At 38.5% G+C, this 22,226-nt stretch overlaps 1 protein-coding gene across 1 annotated transcript in view; it reads right to left on the bottom strand.

Annotated features, from left to right (window-relative positions):
- NDFIP1 (Nedd4 family interacting protein 1) overlaps positions 1-20,493 on the bottom strand; it is a gene marked incomplete at its 3' end in the record, with an annotated part of 42,328 nt that extends 21,835 nt beyond the window's left edge. The window contains exon 1 of the mRNA XM_084252518.1: positions 20,332-20,493. Within this exon, the coding sequence (XP_084108644.1) occupies positions 20,332-20,394 (63 nt within the window). The 5' untranslated portion in view covers positions 20,395-20,493. The remainder of the gene's footprint in view (positions 1-20,331) is intronic.
- Between the last annotated feature and the right edge of the window lie 1,733 nt (positions 20,494-22,226).

The following is a 22,226-nucleotide window of genomic DNA, read 5'->3' as shown; positions in this document are numbered from 1 at the left end:
TCTTTAAAAATGAAAAAGACAATCTGATTTAAAAACGGACAAAAAAATCTAATACAGTTCTTTTAAAAAGATATACATATTGCCTGTAGACACAATCCACAGTCATCAGAGAAATACAGATCAAAACTATGAGATATTACTTCACACCCATTCAAAAAAAAAGGGGGGGGGTTGGGGGATGACCGTGTGAGAATTGAAATACATTTTCACAGAAAAAGTTGCATGTGACTATTCATAGCAGGATTATTTATAACAGCCAAAATGCTTATAAGGTAATAAAAGGACAAACAAAATATGGTATATATCCATACAAAAGGCTGTCCTGGAATAATCTAGCCTATCCAGAAGAGCACTGATAAATGCTACAACATGGATGAACATTATGCTCAGCAAATGAAGCCAGTAACAAAAGATGATATATTGTATATGAGTCTGTTTATATAAAATGTCCAGAAAAGGCATATCCAATAGAGACAGAAAGTAGATTAATGGTTGCCAGGTGTAGGGGAGGGAAGGAAGGTGAGGGACTAACTTTTGTTTCCTTTGGGGTCATAAAATTAGTGCTAATGGTTGCAAAATCTTGTGACTACAGTAAAAATTATTAAGTCCCACATTTTAAAAGGGTGAATTCTAAGGTATATGAACAATATTTTAAAAAAGAATATTTTCTAATTTTGAAAACAGAAACCTTTACAATATAAATTTGATTTAAAACAAAACTGAAAATTTACTACTTGGAGTCATTATTCTCCTGTTAAATCAGTGTTTGTGTTCCTTAATGTGAGGGAATGGGTCCTGACTCCATCAATAACCTCAGCTCTTCACAAAGAACACATATTCATGAAAATGACAAAGAAAAACCACACATTGAAATGCACACTAATCATAGCTTTTAAAAAGTCCTTAATAATCTCCTTTCCTGAAAAGGTAAATATTAGTAGTGTGCAGACCTCTCCTGCCGCCGCTGCTCCCTTCAGCAGCGTACTTCGACAGTCTGCCTGTTCTGCTCCCTGCTCTGGCTCTGGTGAATTCTCTCACCTTCCCGCGCTTCTGACTATACCCAGTGCTTGTATAAATAAATAAATAAATAAATCTTAAAAAAAAAAAAAAGAAAGAAAGAAAAGAAAAGAAAAGGTAAACATTAGAAGAAGAAATCAAAAGATAGTTTGGCTAAAAACGTATTTTTAAGACCTGAGGATGAAGAACATTTTTTTTTTCTACTTCAAGAGTTTCACAAGATTTAGACTATTCTCAACAATATACCTCAAGTCAGAAGTAAAAAAAAATGCAAATCATCTTAATACCAAAATGAAAATAATTAAAACCAAAATTCACCAAAGCAAAGGAAAAGCAAAGTAATTAGGATAATGCTCTAAAAAGTCAATGAAGCAAAAATATTGTAATACCACAGTAAATCTCCTTAGAAAGGCTATCAGTTTGTAAAGTTTCCTATTTCTAAGATTTTTGTGGTATCACTATTAACATATATAAATATAACTTATGAATAAAAAGTTGGTTTGGCAGGAGAAAATACATTCTAACTCAAGTGTTTATGTTTGCCCATAGAAATGAGAGCAAATGCTATGGACTATGATCACTGATTTTATGGGTTTTCTTCTATTCTTCACTTGAGGTCCAAGTAACAAGTGAAAGCATACCATCCAAAGAGAAAAAAGGAAGGCAAGATAATAGCCACTGATCTAAAACATCAACTTTCTTAAAAAGCCAAAGGACTAGGAGAGATAATCACTACTCATCCAAGGTGACACAAAATTTGCCAACCATGCTATGATGGGAGCACTGGAAGACTGTTGGTGGCATCAAGTGACTTATCAACTGCCGACCCCTGGGATCCAATGTATTTCACCACTGATGGCCCCACCAAGACACCACTGAATAGCTGCAGCAAAATGTACAGTCAAGTGTTGTCAGGTGAATAAGCACCCTTTCAATATTTCATGATTTTATAAAGGTTAGGGAATTAGGTACAATCATGCAACTTTTTCAAAAAAGTCTCTCTGCCTCTGAACAAAATCTCTTTTAAGAAACAGAATCCAAACTATTTAATAATCAATTAGAAACATCCTGAGCTCTACCACTTCTACACTCCTCAGTTCCATAAGAAAATTCAGGCTTAGTTTTCAGGGCTTGAGAGCCTACCTGGAGAAGGAATAAAAAGTCCTAGCAAAGATAAGTTGAAATGGAAACTAAGCACCTGGCTTGTTCTTGCCTTTGACGGTAAATTGAAACAACTATCTTTTGTTTACAGAATAAATAATATTAAAATAGTAGCTATTTTTAAATAAATTGCATGAATTTTAAAAGGACTTACATAAAGCTAGTCTATAATCTAAACACAAGGGTGGTAAGGACAACCGTATAGCTTGTGTTCACTTACGATATATTAAAGCTTTAAAATACAAACATGGGGCCTCCCCGGTGGCACAGAGGGTTGAGCGAACACTCTGAAGCTGTCCACAGCCTCTGCAGCACGGGTTCAATTCCCAGCTGGCCAGGGAGATTCCCAAATGGTAGGGCAGACCTCTTCTGTCTTGCCCGCTGCTCCCCCCAGCAGTGTATTTCTTCAGTCTGCCTGTTCTGTTCCCGGCTCTGTCTCTGGTGAATCCTTTCACCCTCCCACGCCTCTGGCCTGTATCCCAGTTCTTGCATAAAAATAAATAAATCTTAAAAAAAATAAAATATGAACATGGAAGCAAAACCAAACTCCTAACTATTCCCTTAATTATTCACCATTTAAAATATGTTAAGCAACACTTTTTGAAAAAGAGTAAGTTGTCCCAACAGAACATGAACTACAACTAGCATCTCTAAGTATTCTTTCAGATTTCCAAAACAATTTTAAAAAATCATTTAGCATTTATTCACTCACAATAGAGCTGAACATATTCTAGACTTGGCACAGGGAACATTCTTAGCCTTCAATATGATTTTAACACACACATACATTATTACTCACATACATACACAAACACAAGCATAGACACACCATACCCTAAAATCCTAACTTCTGAAACTGCTAAATAATATGGTATCAAAATTACTACAGAAGTCAACCCTTTTGAATCAATCCAAAAAAAGGACATTTTATTAAATTCACATGACTATCTTGCAATATATTAGATTCATCTGATTTATACAACTTTTCTGAAAAACACCTGTATTGCACAAAGTAATGAGAATGTAAAAGCTACTATGCAGATACAAAGCCTGCAGGAGTAGAATCAAATGTAAATATACTGTTTTTTTCCATCCTTTCTATTGCCTTTTCTCCTCCGAGTGCCACATTAGCCTTCTTTGTGAGTAGTCAGAAACTTAAATATTTTATTCAATGGAATTTACCGAGCACCACTACATATTAGGATCATGCCACTTTTTGACTATTTCCCCCTTAATGTTCCTGAAATAACACCTGCATTTTTTTCATTAATTTACAGGAAAGTCTGGTAATTTTCAGGTATTTAGGCCAGTAATTTTGGATGTTAAAAAGTTAATTTGATGGGATTTGTTAAATAATGCTTTATGTACAGTTAAGATCAGCATTTGTCAACAAAGTAACCTTTTTTTAAAACCTATGGACAGAAGTACTACTCCTAAATGCCATTACACAAAAATACCAAAGAATATACTTGCTAATAAGTACAATAATACTGGTTTCTTCTGGACTCTACTTCCCTTTTATGTCAATATTTTCTACTCTGTGATCACATTAGACATTTCACAAAAGAAGAATTCAAATAGTCAATAAACATATAAAAAGGTACACCATTTCACTGGTAGTCATAGAAACAGAAACTAAAACTACTTATGATGGTTAAAATAAAAAAAAAAAACAAAAAACATTATACCCAATGCTCTTGAGGGTATATAACAACCAGAACCCTCAATTTGGGAGTGTAAACTTCAAAAAATCACTTTAGAAAACTGGTTGGTTGTACCCACTACTGAAGGTGACTGTGAACCAGCAATTCCACTCTCGTTCTATAGCCAAGAGATCTATATAAGTCCACCACAAGTCATACCTGGATGTTCAAACAACATTATTCATAAAATTGGCAAGTATCCAAATGCCTGTTAACATCAAAATGGGAAACTAAATTGTGGTATCTTTCATACAATGAAATAGTCCACAGAGCCATGTAAATGAACTATAAAAAACTATAATAACATACAACAGCATGGGTGAATCTCACAAACATAATGGTGAACAAAAGAAGCCATACACAAAGGATACTGTATGATTATGTTTATTTAAAGATCAAAACCAAGCAAACCTATTATTTGCCAGTGAGTGGTTATCCTAGGGAGGGAGGTGACAAGAAGTGCACTTGAAGGGAGCTTTTGCAGTACTGGTAATGTTTTTTCTTGATCTGTGTACTTAGTTAAATGTGCAGGTTCAGTTTGTGAAAATTCACTGAGCTGTGCATTTATGATTGTTCATGTTTCTGTATGTAAGTCATACTTCACTAATACTTCAGGAAGGGGAGAGAAGGAAACTGGCAGAGGATTCATGATATAGACTGTGAGCCATCTGCAGACTGGGTCCTTTGCACGGTTGATTGCTGTGTTCACGCCAGCACTTAATACTGTGTGGTACATCATGGATACCATTTTAACGCATGTTGACTGAAGCAGGCATAGAGGTGCAGCACTAACAGAAACCCATCAGAAGACATGGCCACTAATCTTAATGCCATCTCAATTTAACCACTTCACAGTTACCTAAACATTCAAACTGCTTTACAAATCACCAAACTAAACAGATGTACATGTCGGGCATGTAGACACATGCAGATGACTGCTAATTTCTGTGGAAGGGACAGTGATGAGAGCTCCATGAGTGATCAGCAGTAGGTGGCATCCTCATCACCACTCAGCACAAGAAGCACAGTGAACATGAACACTGTGGAGAAACAGGACTTTTCCAAAAAATGAGGGCAAAGCGGTTCTCTCTTACTGACTGCTCTAAAAGTGATGAGGTGTGAGAAACAACAAAAAATGTTTCACAAAAGACTGCTATGCCTGGGTTGTAAACCCCGCAGGTATTTTATTTTCATGGCTCATAAGGTAAGTATGCATTACCCGTATTCCTTCTGGAGGAATCCAATAATTCATAATAAAAATGAAATATGGTTCTACAGTTACTAATTTTAAAAGGAAATGGTAACAATATGTATAAAATGGTAACAAAATTATAAAAATACAAAGGAGAAACAGACATCTCCATCTTTCTTTTTTTTTTTTTTTTAAAGATTTATTTATTTATTTGTTTGTTTATACAAGCACTGGGTACAGTCAGAAGCACAGGAGGGTGAGAGAATTCACCAGAGCCAGAGCAGGGAGCAGAGCAGGCAGAAGGACTGAAGTACACTGCTGAGGGGAGCAGTGGGCGGCAGGAGAGGTCTGCGTGCCATGTGGGCCTCCTCCATGTGGGCCTCCTCCACTGCCCTCCTCCAGTGGCGGGGGATTGAACTGGCGCTGCAGAGGCTGAGGGCAGCCCCGCAACCCAGCGCTCAACCGCTGCGCCACCGGGGAGGCCCTCCATCTTTCTTTAGAATAAAAAAGAAAGTTAACATTTTAGTATTCAATTTATAACAACATAGTGTACTAGGTATAAATAGGCACTCACCAAGTATTTGGTATATATGAAGGAAAATTGATTTTTGATCACACCGTAATTCCTAGAATGTTTTTTTCTTCTAAAAGCAAACAACTGACACAGCCAAGAAATGGAATATTATACATTAAAAAGACAGTGAAGTCAAATGTATAAACAGTGACAAAGACACGACCTAGAACCCAGGGAGGCATATGGAATACAGCCTGCTTGGTTCTGCCAACCTCATGAGCAACCAGAGCTCTCTCCTAGGCAGAGAAATCCCAAAATCTGTGTTTGCGTATTACTAGTAGTAACAGTACTAGTATTCCAGGGGTAGAGCATACTAGGGCAGAGATTACGGAAGGGAAAAGCCTTCTATTTGAATGTCAGCTCTAACTTACGCCTTTGTTCTCCTGCAAGAACAAAGAGGGACAAGAGGGAAATGAATGAGCATTAAATATCTTTCCCTCCATCCATCAACACAGAGAGTTCCATTCTGCAAATGTTTTACTGCTATATTAATTTACCACTACTCAATGATTATGTCCAACCAGGAATGGTGTGGAATCTGAAGACACATCAGTGAAAGTGACTGGTGTTTTATGATCTAAGTCTTGAGGAAAGAAAAGAAAAGACAGTCAAAAGTAATTGTAGGGGCCTCCCCTGGTGACGCAGGCGGTTGAGCGCAGCGCTGTGAAGCTGTCTGCAGCCTCTGCAGCACAGGTTCGATCCCGGCTGGCCAGCAAGAAACCCACATGGCACAGCAGGTCTCTCCTGTCTCACCCACCGCTGCCCTCAGCAGTGTATTTCAGTCAGTCTGCCTGTTCTGCTCCCTGCTCTGTCTCTGGTGAATCCTCTCACCCTCCTGCGCCTCTGACCTGTATCCTGGTTCTTGTATGTATGAATAAAAAAATCTTTAAAATAAAAGTAATTGTAATGCTCTGGTAAAGGACTAAATAAGCACATTTGCCTTTTTGCCCTTCCAAATCCTCCTAATATCATATAAATATTAGTAAACTTGAACTATTTTTTAAGGCAAAAATCTACAATTAACAGGAGAGAGAGGAAATAGCCATAAAATCCTGAAAGTTAGAAGTAATATGACAGTTGGTAACTAACACAGCAGAACCAAGAAAATTGAATCCTAAAGCAGACAGGAGAAAAGTAACCTTTCTTGCACTGTAACTCCAAGAGGCTCAAGAACTGGAGGTAAGAGGTACCAGTAGGAGTTAAAATGAGATTTAAAAGCAGAAAAAAAGGTTGGAGACGGAATTAACCACACATTAAATTGTTTTACTGGTTGTGTATTTTTAACCAAGCAGATAAAAATCACTGTGCAGTTAAGGAAAGCTTCTAATACAAAAGATCAGAAGAGATCAAAGCAGAGAATAAATGCAAAACAAAAGAAAAAACTCTACCGGAAGATGAAAATTAAAAAAAAAAAAACTTTAATAATCTCAGAAATAAGAGGAAAAAAATACAAAAACGAAAGACCACATGCTATTTTTTTAAATGGTGGTAGAAAAATTAGAAAATAGTTTTTTTTAATTAAAAATAAGAGAAATTTAAATTTTATCAAAACAAAATCTCATTGAAAACAGAGATAGAAAACATGAGAAAGTTTTGGGTTTTTTTGTTTGTTTTATTTTTTTATTTGTTAAAGATTTATTTATTTATTTGTTTGTTTGTTTGTTTGTTTGTTTGTTTATACAAGCACTGGGTACAGTCAGAAGCGCAGGAGGGTGAGAGAATTCACCAGAGTCAGAGCAGGAAACAGAACAGGCAGACTGATGAAGTACACTGCTGAGGGAAGCAGCGGGAGTGGCAGGAGAGGTCTGCGCACCATGTGGGACCCTCGCCTGGCGGCTGAGGGATCAAACCTGCGCTGCAGAGGCTGCAGGCAGCTTTGCAGCCCAGCGCTCAACCGCTGTGCCACCAGGGGAGGCCCTTGATTGTTTTTTTTAATTTAAGTAATCAGTACAAGACATTCAAGATCCAAAGAGATGAAATAAAGGTAAGGAGAAAAGGCAGAGAAAAATACTTGTTAAATTTTCCCAGAATTTACAGATGTGAACTTAAAGACCAAAAGAGCCCACTGCGTTCCTGGCACAGTGGATAAAAACAGATCTACACCAAAGTACAATATAGTGAAATTTAAGAACACTGAGGACAAAAGAGGTTCCTAAAAGCCTTGAGAGAAAGTCAGAGAAAGTAGGCCACATCTAAAGAATAAAACATCACAACTGGTTTCAAGTTTCCTAACAGCAACAGTGGAACCTAGAAGGCACTGTAACATATGCCTTCAAAACTCTGCAGAAAAATGTTTCCAACCCACAAGTCTAAGTGTGAAAATTAAAAAAAGAAAAGAAAAAGATTCTGAGATACGCAAAGCCTGAAAAAAAGAAAAAATTGAACCTCCCATGCATTCTTCCTCAGAAAGATACTGGAGGATGTGTTCCATGAAAAAGAGGGTCTAAAAACATTAAAAATAAAAACAACCAAAAAACATATTAAAATTATTAAATGAGCATCTGAGAGGAATGAATTAGGTTATTAGCAAATTTATGATATGTACATAGAAAATCAAGCAAAGCAAAAAAAGGAAATCAATAAAACCAGGGAAAATAAAGTACTGTTCAGGCAAGGAAAAGGGACCATAACACACTATATTCTCAGATGTGAATAGTGTTTATTAATTTCAATCATTGTAAATGCTGAATATTTATCTAACTACATTATGTGTATAACTATGAGAAAAATGAAGACAGAAGTGTGAGACTATACAGTTATGGCAAGTTGCCAGAGGCTATATCCTTACCTCCATAATGGTTTAAGTCCATTTAAAAAATGGTGAAAACTGAAAACTCAATAAATAGCACAATATAAATATTTAACTATAGGGCAAATGGCAAAATAGCAAAAGAAACAGCTAAAAGAGCTATGGAATAGGCAAGTAAAGCAGGAGAAAGCTATTATTAGTAAAAAGCCTGTAAAATCTATTTGACTCTAACCTATATGCATGCATAACTCTGAAATAAAAGCCAAATAAAATGCTTTTTTAAAAAGGATAAAAATGTGACACAAAAGGAGTATTCTTATGCTTAAGAGAAACCAACCATATAAGAGGATGAGGGGACTCAAACTCCTTTAAGGGCAGACTATCCAAACTAAGATGAAGGGCTGGGAGAAAAGGGATATTCCTGAAGAGCAAACAGAGCGAGGAAAAGACCTCCAGACCAGAGAAGGCGATGTATTCTCGAACTGAAACAAGTTCCTTCTGAGAAACAACAGAACTGAGCGTCCACCCCTAAGTCCTATCTTCCCCACCTGCATCTTAGCCATCCGTCAAGGCCAGACTCACATTTCACCTTCTCAAAAATCTCCTAGAAGTCTCCGGAGCCAGGTGATTCCTTCCAACTCAAAATATCTTTAATTTACTCCCATCCTTTGAATTAATTCAGCACCTGATTATATTGATACCATAATTTATTCTCAATAGGCATTTAGTGAATACATACTGAAGTGTAAAACTGTTCAAGAGTAAAAGAAAGGAAAAAAGGGAGAAAGGAGGAAAAGAAAAGAAAGCAGCAGTCAAAAGGCACTTAGTAAACTTAACTACAAAGACCTGTACCTGTGGCACATTCATCGTACTTGCTCTCCATCATATTTAAACATCCAAGTGAGAAATTTATAAATGCCTCTTAGTAAAGTACAAATGGCTCATAAGCTGATCAATGTTAGGTAGACTGTAATTTGACATTTTAAAGCCAAGATACTAACTTTGAAAAAACAAAAAATTCTGTACTTTATACATCTAAAACAAGCATGAAAGTAACACTTTTATAATAACAAAGAGGATGGAGGGATTTTTTTTAAAAGATTTTATTTATTTATACAAGAACCGGGGTACAGTCGGAGGCGCGAGAGGGTGAGAAGATTCACCAGAGACAGAGCAGGGAACAGAAGAGGCAGACTGATGAAATACACTGCTGAGGGGAGCAGTGGGTACAACAGGAGAGGTCTGCAGTGCCAAGTGGGACCCTCGCCACCAGGGGAGGCCCAAGGATGGAGGGATTTTTAAAATACTTCCCTTGATTACAAAATTTTAAGTTCCACAGAAAATTTGGCAAAAACATAGGGAAGAAGAAAAACAGAGTCCCATTTCTTTCAGGTAGGATGCCAGCCTTTTAAGGGAAAAATAATCTTAAAACCTTTTAAACTCACTTACATGGTAGAATTTCTTGTACCATTAAATATTCTTTTACAATATCACTGCAGTATTTGAAAGTCGGTCTGTATTATTTAAAGGGGTAAATTCATTTCTCAGAAGTAACTACATCATTAACTAGGGACAGCTAAATAATTAAAGCAAACTGTTAAAAGAAATACAAAATCAATGCTAGAAAGTATAGCCTGATAATTGAGATCCTTTTAAACACAACCACAGACTCTCAGTTTAATATTTTTAATGAAATGTGAACTCTTAAAATGGCATTTAGATTACATTAAACCTACCTAATACATAAAAAGATATTTCTAATCTTTCAAATAGAAGATAATGTATTCAGTAAGCTAATGATTTCCTTTCATGCCCAACATAATTTGTCTTTTCCCCCACTACTCATCTAGACATTTTAACCAGACCTGTACAAGATGGCTATAATGCTCTCACCAAGCTGACAAGATGGCTGTAAAGCTCCTAAGATCACATAACTATGATCACACCTCAATTAATTCAGTCACCAAAAATGAAATTGGACAAATGTGTTTATGAACTTATTAATGTTGCCTACCCTTACCAGTCTGACAGAGCAGCAATAATCTTAAGCACACTTTGAAATATTCTAACTAAAATGTAATTCAGCTACACAAGAGAAAAAAACAGTTGATGGCATACAGGACTCTTAAGGCTGCAGATAACTCTCAAATCATTCTTAAGCTATTTCTATAGTAACATGAGCAAATTTTCTAAACTTCTGAAAATGTTATTACCAAAAGCAGTGAATAAAAACAACAGAAATCAAAGGGCCAGCTTGTTAAAAAAAAAAAAAAAAACTAAAGCTTTGTAAATTAATATTTTCTTGCTTTTAAAAGATTATTGACTTAACTGTGAACCTAAAATTATTCTTAAAAATTTTTATTTGAGGGGCCTCCCTGGTGGCGCAAGGGGTTAATAAGCACAGCATATGAAGCTGTCAGCAGCTTCTGCAACACCAGTTTGATCCCCAGCCGACCAGGAAGCTAAGGCTCAGTAGACTTCTCCTGTCTCACACACTGCTCCCCTCAGCAGTGTATTTCAGTCAGTCTGCCTGTTCTGTTCCCCACTCTGTCTCTGGTGAATCCTCTCACACACACACCCCGACCCCTGCCCTGGCACCTCTGGCCTGTACCCCAGTTCTTGTATGCATAAATAAATAAATCTTAAAAAAAATTTATTTAAAAAAATAAAAATTAATTTCCCTGATTTCTAAAAGCATTGTTGTTCTTGTTTTTTTTTTTTTTGTCATGACATACAATGTTTGTTTAAAGTGATCAGAAGGGAAAACTTAACAAACAGAATGCTTTAACAGCAGCCAGATTACAGTGTTCTGTGCTCATCAGTGACTCATTCTTTTAATACTCTTAAGGAGGTATTTTCTATATTTTTATATTATACACGATTAAAAATATCTTTGGCAAAAATTCAGGCCTGTTTTAAACATCATTTTAAAGCGTGCTTTACTCATCATGAAAGAAATTTGCCAAATCAATAGAATGCTGAATTTCTGGAACAAAGACACCAATTTCTATACACAAAAACAGTCAAGCTGCAAGGCATCAAAATTATCTAATTCAACGACTTCATTTTACAAAAGAGAAAATAAACCTAGAAAGAGAGGTTCAAGTTTATGCCCAGTCAGTCACACAACTACTACATTACAGAAGTTGGATTATTACTGATTACGTGTTTTACTAAAACCCTTTCATGTTCTCCTGAATCAATGCCTACTTAGGGCCCAAAGTGAACCCACCAAAACTGAAGTTTACATTATAAAATCCAAAAACTGCTTATTAAAGCAAAGTTATACAAAAAGTCAGGATGACGGTTAAAGGGACTTGGATTTTTACCTGCAGTGCTTTCAATTTTTATAGGGTTGTATTCATTGTTAATCAAACCTTAATGTTTAAGGTGAATCTGGGCAATAAATAGATAGGGTGTATTACTTTATACTACTTGTGCAACTTTCTGTACAAGTTTTTAAAAGGAATTAAGAAAACATGATCATAAATAGAAAATTTTGAAAATAAAAAGAAGCCACTCCTACTATGTTTCTTGAAAAGTAATGTTAGAGGCCTCCTTGGTAGCACAAGAAGTTAAGACACAGCACTACGAAGCTCTCCTCAGCCACTGTGGCATGAGTTCTGTCTGATCCCCAGCCAGGGAAGTGACCCACATGGCGCAGCAGTCCTCTTCTGTCTCGCCCGCTGCTCCCCTCAGCAGTGTATTTGAGTACATCTGCCTGTTCTACTCCCCATTGTCTCTGGTGAATCCTCTCACATCCTGTATCTCTGCACCCTAGCTATTGTATGTATAAATAAATAAATCTTAAAAGAAAAAAAAAAAAAAACAACCAGGGCCTTCTCTGGTGGCGCAGCGGTTGAATGCTGGGCTGCGAGGCTGCCCGCAGCCTCTGCAGCGCCAGTTCGATCCCTGGCTGCCGGTAAGGGTCCCACATGGCGTTGCAGACCTCTCCTGCTGCGCCCACTGCATCCCTCAGCAGTGTACTTCGTCGTCTGCCTGTTCTGTTCCCTGCACTGGCTCGGGTGAATTCTCTCACCCTCCTGCGCTTCTGACTGTGCCCAGTGCTTGTATAAATAAATAAATAAATAAATCTTTAAAAAAGAAAAAAAGAGAAAAAAAATAACCAGAGCAGAGTGAACTTCAATGCATGTAAAATTCTAAAAACATGTAAATGGTTGGCAGTTTCCAGGATCAGTATGCAGAATGTGACAAAACAATCTAACTATATAAATGTATGAAAAAAAACTCACTAAAGAAGGCGGGGTGGGGGGAAGTTGGGAGGAGTGACAGTTTACAGATAAGTGAGGACAAAAGAGAAATCCATGTGGCAACTGGTTAGTTTAATACAGGTACAGATGATTGACATACAGAAAATATTTATAGATATGCATATACACATACATTTCTTTTCTCTGTCATAAGATTTAGAAGCAATGATACCCTAGTAGCAATTAGCACAAATTTTGGCTTCTAATATCATTCTCTAATAAAAAGAAACAGGAGAAATGGCACAGGAAATACACACGATGAGCCTGCTGCCAAACAGCGAGGCGTTGCTTTAAGAAAACCCGCCATTATAGTCAAAGGACAGTTTCCAACGGTCAAAACTGGAACAATTTGAGCAACCAATTAAAGCAGTATTGGCTTATAACACAACGAATAAACAGGTCCATAGTGATTTGATTGAGTAAGTAAATTAATGGATAAGAGACAAAAGTCCCATGCAGAAAAATTCTAAGTAATTTACATAAATATTCTGCCCTCAATCAAGTAGAACATAACTCCCAAATCTTAAAGTGTGGATTAAATGATTTCTTTTCAGAAAACATAGTTGGGGGGAGGGGAGGTTAAGTAATTTTAAAGTAAACTAACACTATTTCAGACAGATAAGTAAGGTGAACAGCAACAGTGATAGTCATGTTGATAGTATGTGTTCTTCATGTGATGACAAAGGCAATTTATGGTCTTCCTCCCCAAAACTCCTGACCCCAGTTTAATCACGAGAAAAGTATCAGACCTATCATAACTGAGGGACACTCTATAAATACCTAATACTCCTCAAAACTGTCAAGGTCATCAAAAACAAGGACAATTTGAGAAACTGCCTTAGCCAAGGGGACCAAATGAGACATACTGACAAAATATAATGTGGCATTCTGTATGAGATGCTGGTATAGAAAAAGATCACTATGTAAAAACTGAATAAAGATAGTAATAATGCATAAACCCATTAATTGTCACAAATGTACCATACTAATATAAGATGTTAACAGGAAAAACTGGGTCTGGGGTATATGGTAACCGTACTGTTTTACCAATGTTCTGAAATCTAAAATTGTTACAAAAAATAAGTTTATTTAAAAACAAAATTTCTTTTAAAATTTTAAAGCAAAGAAACAATAAGAAAAAGTCTGAAGAACACACACCAAACTTGAAGAACAGTTACATCTCTGGGGAGAGACTGAAAAGGAAAGGAAATAAAATTTTCCTTACAAATTCACTGCATGACTCTATGAAGAATGTATTTCTGTGCTATTTTAAAACAAGAAATCTTCCATTTTAAATGTCACATTTATGCATAAATGTTTGTTTTATATTGCTATTCACAAATTATTCTCCAGAGAGATATCCAAATGACATTCAAGTTTGATTAATAACTGATATTGCAATATATGAATTTAAAAGAAAAACTGTCAAAGCAAAGTAATTTACTTAGCTCAGTAAATTGCTAGGGCAGATAAGAAACACGTGAAAGGAACAGGTTTAATAGTAAGACAATATTTCACTAGAAACGTTCTTAAATTTGATCAGTATTTAGAATTAGTATTATGAACATTTATTATAACCTGTTATTCAGAAAAATGAGTCAGCCTAATTATAATAGCAGAGTGTGTGAAGAGATGTGTGATAACATTCACTTTATTACTATACTTGGTGAAGGCAACAACACACACTGTATTTCTATCTCTACAGCTACTAGAAGCAATTGTAAAAAGTATGTAAAACTCAATAAAATTAATGCATCATGTGGATCAATTGTCTAGCATAGTGACAAAAATGACATGAGAATGAAGATGAGGCCATGAAGCTGATTATCTGCATTAATCTCTAATTAAAGTGTTAAAAATTGCTTTACTTAAATAGGCATCATCCACTATCATCCACTGTTCCACTAAACAGAGGTATAGTCCAAAAATAACCTAATAAATTAAGACACCAAAGTAATTATTTTAAAACCCTATAAACAAAGAAGAGGATGTCACTTTAATCTCTTTAAGACTTATTTTAATTAATAAAATATTTTTTTAACTCTCTAGGTAAGATTTATTTGTTTATGTGTAGAACTGGGGTGTAGGCCAGAGCTGCTGGGGGGAGGTGAGGATTCACCAGAGATAGAATGGGGAGCAGAACAGGCAGATACCCTGAAATACACTGCTAAGGAAAGCAGCCGGTGAGACAGGAGCAGGAGAGGTCTGCAATGCCGCTGTATGTGTGTTAGCTCCTGGTCGGAGATCAAACTCAGGCCTTAGTGGTGCCAGGGCTGAGGCTTCACCCATAAGCCACCAGGGAGGCCCCTAAGATTTATTTTATAACATAATTTAATGTAAAGCAATGTAACATAATTGGTGTCTAGGAAAAAGTAATGTGAAATTATATGCAGGCAAACCAGTGGGTGGCGTCTGTTTATATAATGCAGGATTTCCTAGAACAGTTCAGTTGGCCCTTGGCTTCTACACAAACCAGGGCGTTCTGCAGTTTCCAGGGTAAGACAAAATGATTGAATCAATTAAATCTCCCCTAACAAGTAGTCAACATCAGACCAGGCAAGAAAATAAGAAAAGATCAACAGTAATCTATCACCTCTACACCACCACCACGAAGCATACTAAGAACAGTTATGTTCCCAGCTCCTGACATTCACAAATTCTGTGTCCATATTCAAAACACATTACAAAAATGCTCTCACAAAATATTCATGTGGTAATACCTGCTTAAGACATCAGGCCATAATTTTTTAGAGTTATACACAGAAATATTTATAGATGAAATGATTTATAGGATCTGCTACAAAATAATGGTGGGAAGTATAAATGAAACAAGATTAGCCATTTGTTAGTAATTGTTGAAATTGAGTGATGGTGTATGTATGTTTTATTGTACTATTTATTTTTTGTATGTGTTTGAAATCTTCATTGCATAAAGCTAAAAATGTAAATATTTTTATTTAAAAAAAAAAAAACCAAACTCTACTCCTAAAATTCAACAACAAAGTACAAACAACCCAATTAAAAAAAAATGGGCAAAGGACCTGAATACTTATTTCTCCAAAGAAAATAGACAAAAAGCTAGTAAGCACATTTAATGTTCAATCATTAGGGAATGAAAATCAAAACCACAATGAGATACTATTCCACACCCATAAGGATGACTATTAAAAAGAAAAAACAAACATAAAATAGTTGGTGAGTATGTAGAGGAACTCCACATTGCTGGTGGGAATGTAAAATGGTGCATCCACCACGGACAATAGCATGGCAATTCCTCAAAAATTAAAAGTCGTATTATCACATGATCCAGCAATCACCTCTTGGGACTCAAAAGATATTTGTACATCCATGTTCACAGCAGCTTTATTCACGATGATCCAAAGGTGGAAGGGACCCAAACATCCATCCATAGATGAATGAATAAACAAAACATGGTATATACATATAGAGGAATGTTATTCAGCCTTCAAACAGAAGGGAATTCTGACACATGCTACAGGAGCCTTGAGAACATTATGCTAAGTGTAATAAATTAGATACAAAAGAACAAATTTAGAGGAGTTATTTAGAGTAGTCAAATTCATAGAAAGTAGAGAGGAGGCTGTCAGGGCTGGGTGAGAGGGGACATGGGTAATCATTTAATATTTAAGAAGTTTGACTGGGGGCCTCCCCGGTGGCGCAGCGGTTGAGCGCTGGTTTGCGAAGCTGCCCGCGGCCTCTGCGGCGCCGGTTCGATCCCCGGCTGCTCCCCGGCCACCGGAGGAGGGTCCCACATGGTGCGCAGACCTCTCCTGCCGCCCGCTGCTCCCCTCAGCAGTGTACTTCGGTCCTTCTGCCTGCTCTGCTCCCCGCTCTGGCTCTGGTGAATTCTCTCACCCTCCCGCGCTTCTGACTGTACCCAGTGCATGTATAAACAAAAAAACAAACAAACCAGCAAACAAATAAATAAAGCATGCCTCTATAAAAATAAAAAAAAAAAAAAAATAAAAAAAAAAAAAAAAAAAAAAAAAAAAAAAAAAAAAAAAGAAGTTTGACTGGGGAAGACAAAGTTCTAGACAAGGATGGTTATAATGGCCGCCCAACCATTTATCTAAGCTATGTTAAAATGGTAAATTTTATATGTATTTACCACAATTTAAAACAATTTTAAAGAAATAATTCATCAATCTCAATATTTTTATGACAGTTTTCTTTGATCGCTGACCTTATAGGCCACAAATAGAGCAAAACAACCTTAAAATCTTGACTTACCACTCTCAGGTAAGACATTCCATTTTATAAAAATCACTTTCGAAACTAAAAGAAATAAATTTCACGTGGGCCCTATTTGCTCCTTCCTCCAGGATCATGATCTCATCTAACACTTGAACACCAGTAATGGTATGACCTGTCAGAGATGAAATTCTTTCCTCTATTTACCAAAACCATCCTCTATAATCCTGAGAACTTATCTCAAAAGGTGTCATTTCCAAAGTCGCTCCACAATGTCATTAGACTATAATAGAAATGTATGTTAAGTGAGGCTTATAAACAGGCAATTTCTTTAGCAATTGAATCAAGTCTAAAACTAAACATTCTACAGCCTATTTTTATGCTTATATAGCAGTGTCATCCCTGCTCACTTATACTGAATTCAAACCCAAGTATCTCAAAACATTTCTGGAATTATTTGACAAAATTCACGACATAGGCAAAAATCTATTCCAGTGAAACTAACAGGGTTTGGAACGGATGAGCAGGAATACAAGTACTCAAGAGCAACACATAACACTGGTTTCTCACACTGGACCTACCTAGACCTTTCTCAAATGGTGCTTCCCAATGTTTGAACAGGCTATCTTACTTTCAAAATGCAGAAAGAGAAAAATAAAAACCACAGGGAACCCATGAGCCCAATCTTTCTGTGTAGTCTGAGATGATGCTAAATTCAGGTTGTGCACGCAGTGAACAATAAAAAGACCATAAAGGCAAAAAAATCATATTTGCATTTATGAATGAATCATAGTTTTCCATTACATATACAATATGAGCAAGATGGCCAGCTCAATTTGATTAACCAGATCAAACAGAAGTCAGAAGGCCTTTTGTGACAACCAGAATATCATCTCCTATCAAGTTGCCTGGACAATTCACTGGCATACTATAATTCAAAAGCATCTTAAATATGTATATTCTTTAACCAAGCATTTCAACAACTAAAAGTTTATATTAAAGAAATAGTTAAAGATGTATGCAAAAGAAACTTCATGAAAGAAAAAAATTATAAACACCCTTAAGGACCAACAGGCAGTTGATTAAATTATGATTCAGTCACAGAGGCTGTGCAGACTTTATAAAAATATTTGACATAGAAAGATACTCACATACTATGTGAAAAAGCACAAGCAATACAATAAAATATGAATTCATTTTGTGTATCTGTTGTATATTGTTTGCCTTTGTACATACACATGCATGAATGTACGTATATGCAAATTTGTGAATGTAACTGAAAACAGGACATACACGGGGGCATGTGGGTATGTAAACACACATCTGCACAAGTGTGTGTAAATATAATCGGGGCCCATGGAACTGCAGGTGTGTGTAAAGATGTGCTTGTTACTTACGCATGGATGTATAAGAAATACACATGTATGTGTGTATGTCTAATGCAAATGCCTATATTTAAATCTTGAGCCTGTATTTCAAGTAGGTGAGTGTATATCCTTTTAATCACTACTTAGAAGCTGTGACCTTGAGCGAGTTACCAAGCTTCTTAGAATCCTGACTTTGTCGTCTATACAATATTAAGCTCTGCCTCAGAGGCATTTTGTGAGGATTATGTGAAATAATGGGTATAAAGCACTCAGTACTGTGTTTGGCACAGAGTAAATGCTCAATCAATATTAGCTTTCTTTATCTATACACATGTATACTGATCTACACTTGTGTGTATTTATCTAGCTATAAATGCACGGGGATACACATGAAAATATTACTTAGGTTATCAGGGTGACAGTTTTTTGTTGTCAGATTTTTACCTTTCATATTTTGCAATTTTCCGAGGAAGGTAATTTTTTTTCACTTTTCTAGATTAGCTCTTCAAAATAATTATTTTTAAAAAGAATAAAATAAATATGCCCAATCACTGACATAACTCAAATCTGCATATTTAAAGCTATTAAATACTACACCAAGGATTTTCCACCAGTATGTTGGCATTACCTAAGAGCTCAAGATGGCAGTACAAAGAAAAGCCACAGCTTTCGGCTTGTTTGCCTTAGCCAATGCAGGATGAAAAGAATAAATCAGATCACTATGGGATACAAGTGATTTGCAAACACCTTCATGACAGTTAAGTGACACCTGTCGTTCCCATTTTATTAAAGCATCGAGGAAGGCAGAGCCTTGCCCAAGGTCATACAAAAAAGCATGTGCTAGACCCCAGGTTGTCAGAGACCTAAGGATTAGACTGCATTGGCACAATTTGGGCGTATTTATGAAACCATGAAGCTAAATTCTTAACCAGTCATTTCAGGAGTCCGGCTGGAGGAGGGCGGAAATTACAACATAGGCTGATGACAGCAAAACAAACCAGTAACTGGCCGCACCAGGGTTAATCTAGATGTTTTAATGGAACTGGTTTTCCTTATTTCCAAAATACAAAACTGTAAATCCTTAATGATAAGACATTTAATTTCATAAAAGCACAACCGACATTTGTATGCAAATTACACTGAAAGCATTTGCAACAAGACAAAACACAAGCAGCTATTTGCGGTTCCAATCAACATCAGTTACTACCTGGCTCAATTCCCACAATTACGAAGCGTTGGGTTAAATTTCTCTAAAAGCCCTGCAGAATGTCTAAATTTCCGAGGGAAAAGCGGCTAAAGATTCTTTTCCCTAGGGTCTCAATTTATAAATCATACCCGAGATAATAATCCAATCATCCCTTATACATTTCCCCAGCCATGCTATTAAATCCCTTTCAACGTCATTTCCAAGCTTTTACACACGCCAGGCACACGCCCTGCCGCCTTCACCGAAGCTCGACATTTTGAGGTACCACCTCGGTGAAACATCGCCTTTTCCAAACCTACTGCAAACTGCGAGGGGCCGCTCGCTCCATTTTGACTTTTGTCTTAAAACAGGCGAGGGGGATGGGTTGCCACAGACTCTGAAACCCTGAGTAATCGCATCTCGCTGCGGGGAGCTGTCGGCGGCGGCAGCAAGAGATTTTAATCTTTTTTCTCCACCCAGTTTCCTTTTCCATTTCATGCTTGCCTTTTTTTTTCTTTCTTTCTTTCTGCTTCTTTTTTTGTGTGTGTGTTTCCTTTCCAATGACATCAACTCAAAGGTGGAAAAAGGAAAACTGAACTGCCCCCGGGATGCTGCCTCCTGAGGGCTGCAGATTCTGGCTCGGGGGCCCGCCCGCCGGGGAAGGTGGGGCAGGCGCCGGGCGGAGGTCTGTCCGGCACCCGCGTCCCGCCCGAGGTCGCCGAGGGACGGGCCCGGCCCGCGGCGGCCTCGAATCCGAGCCGGGCCCCGCCGCGCCCGCCCAGGCCCAGCGCGGCCTGCCGGACCGCGGCGTCGAGTTGGCCACCGGCTGGGCGGGAGACGCCCGAGGTGGCCGGGAGGGAGGGCAGGGCCGGGTCCGGAGGAGACTGGGCGCTGCTCACCTGCTGGTACCGGCTGCCGCAGGCCGGCTCGACCGTCGCCAGCGCCGCCAACGCCAACGCCATGGCGCAGCCGGCAGCAGGGAAGGAGCGCGAGCGAGACAGCTGAAGGGGCGCGGGCGCCGCGGCCTGGAGGCGCTGCGAGGCCGAAGGGGACGCGCCGCGGGTGAGTCTCGATGGCCGCCGCCGCCGCTCCGAGCCCGGACGCTCTCCTCCGGCTGTGAGCGCCGCCGCCGAGGCTCCGACGCGGCCCCTGGGGAGGAGGCGGGGACGACGACGACGACGCGGCGCCGCCGCCCCGCCCCCGCCTCGCGCCGCCACCCCGCCCTCCCCGCGGGGCCGCCGCCCGGGGCGGGGCCGACCCTCGGGGCCCGCACCTCGGAGAGGGACGCGTCGCCAACGACACCCCTAAAAGAGAGTTAGGAAGAGGGCGACAGCGGGGTTGCGCACCGCGCATCAAGCGCTCGGCTTTCCCTGAGCGTTGCTACCTAGCGTTCGCCACACACCCGTGCGGGGGAGGCGGGAACTCGCCCTCGTTTTAGGGGTCTTGGCGCCGGAGGAGAGTGACTGAGTCTGACAGAATCTCGGGGCTCACCTTCTTGCCCGTCAGTCGGCCACACGGCAGAAGCCAAATCCGGTAGCTCCTTCGTGGCCGTGGAAAGTATATGAAATTCACAGTAACCATAAATAAAGTTTTATTGGAACAGGCTGGTCCCATTTACTTGCTATGGGCCGCAAATCCTCGCTTACCTGCTGCCTGATCCTATACTGAAAAAGTTTGCTGACCCTAAATCCTAGAGGACGCCTTAGATCTCAAAGTTTTAAAGGGGGGTGGTAATAATAGAAAGACAGCTTTCCTCACTTTTATGCAGTCCTTTGGTGTTTTGACAGTCTCACCCGTGAATACAGACATGACACTTTCTGAAAATTCACTGAGGAGGTGACACAAAAGGCAAAACTTGGAAGATTTAGCCAAGTAAAACTTTCCAGGCAGCTGGAACAGGGGCAAAGGGGTGGGGGAAGCGAGCTTGACTTGTGGAAAAATTAAAAGGAGGCAAGCATAACTGGCTTGTAGGAGATAAATTTTTCACAGATGAGAAAATTATGTCTTTTTTTTTTCTGAGAAAATTATGTCTTAAGAGAATAAATACCTTACCCAAGAACAGAGCAAGTAAAGCTGGAAGGTAAACTCTTTAAGCCAGCATGTTTGTTTCCTCCCTCCCCCACTCCTTCCTTCCTTTTTTTTCATGTTGACATTCTTAACTATGATCATGCAACTAAACTATAAACTTTGGAAAGACAAAAATGTTTGTCTTTTACATATTTTGATCTCTCCCAAGGCATCGAGCACAGTGTAGCTATGTAACAGGCATTGAGATCTGCTGTATCTTTCTAACACACCCAGTCATCTGGAATTGCTTCTATCCACATGTACAACACAGAAAAAATAATTGATCTTCCAAGCCTCTTGTAGTCCTCATTCTTCTTGATTGCCTTTCCAAGTTGGTAACCTGGACTTGGTATTAACATGACTATTTTAGTTTCTAATTTCTAGGTTTAGTTAACTAAACATTTTAAAACATAGCTGTATTTTGAATCCACCCTGAGAGTTCTGTATATAGGAGCTAATTGTAATTAATAAAAATGCTAGGTATTTATTTTCCTCATTTTGAGTTCTCTATCAGTATCCAAAATCCTACAGGCCTATTCCTGGAAGAGTGAACAAATTCAACCAATCTGAGAATCTCAGTGGTAGTGTTAGGGGGAAATGATGTCCTGAGTTAATCCCATACAGGCTTTGTGGACCCCATCCCCACTCCAGACTAAAGCCATCAAGACATTGGGAAAGACAAATCCCATCACCACCAAGGGAGGGTGGCTGGGACCTGAGGGTGGAG

The sequence above is a fragment of the Talpa europaea genome (assembly GCF_964194135.1).
Source record: "Talpa europaea genome assembly, chromosome: 13".
In the NCBI taxonomy this organism is placed as follows: Eukaryota; Metazoa; Chordata; class Mammalia; order Eulipotyphla; family Talpidae; genus Talpa; species Talpa europaea.
Note: the sequence above shows the minus strand (reverse complement) of the source record. Positions and strands in the feature narration are given on the sequence as shown.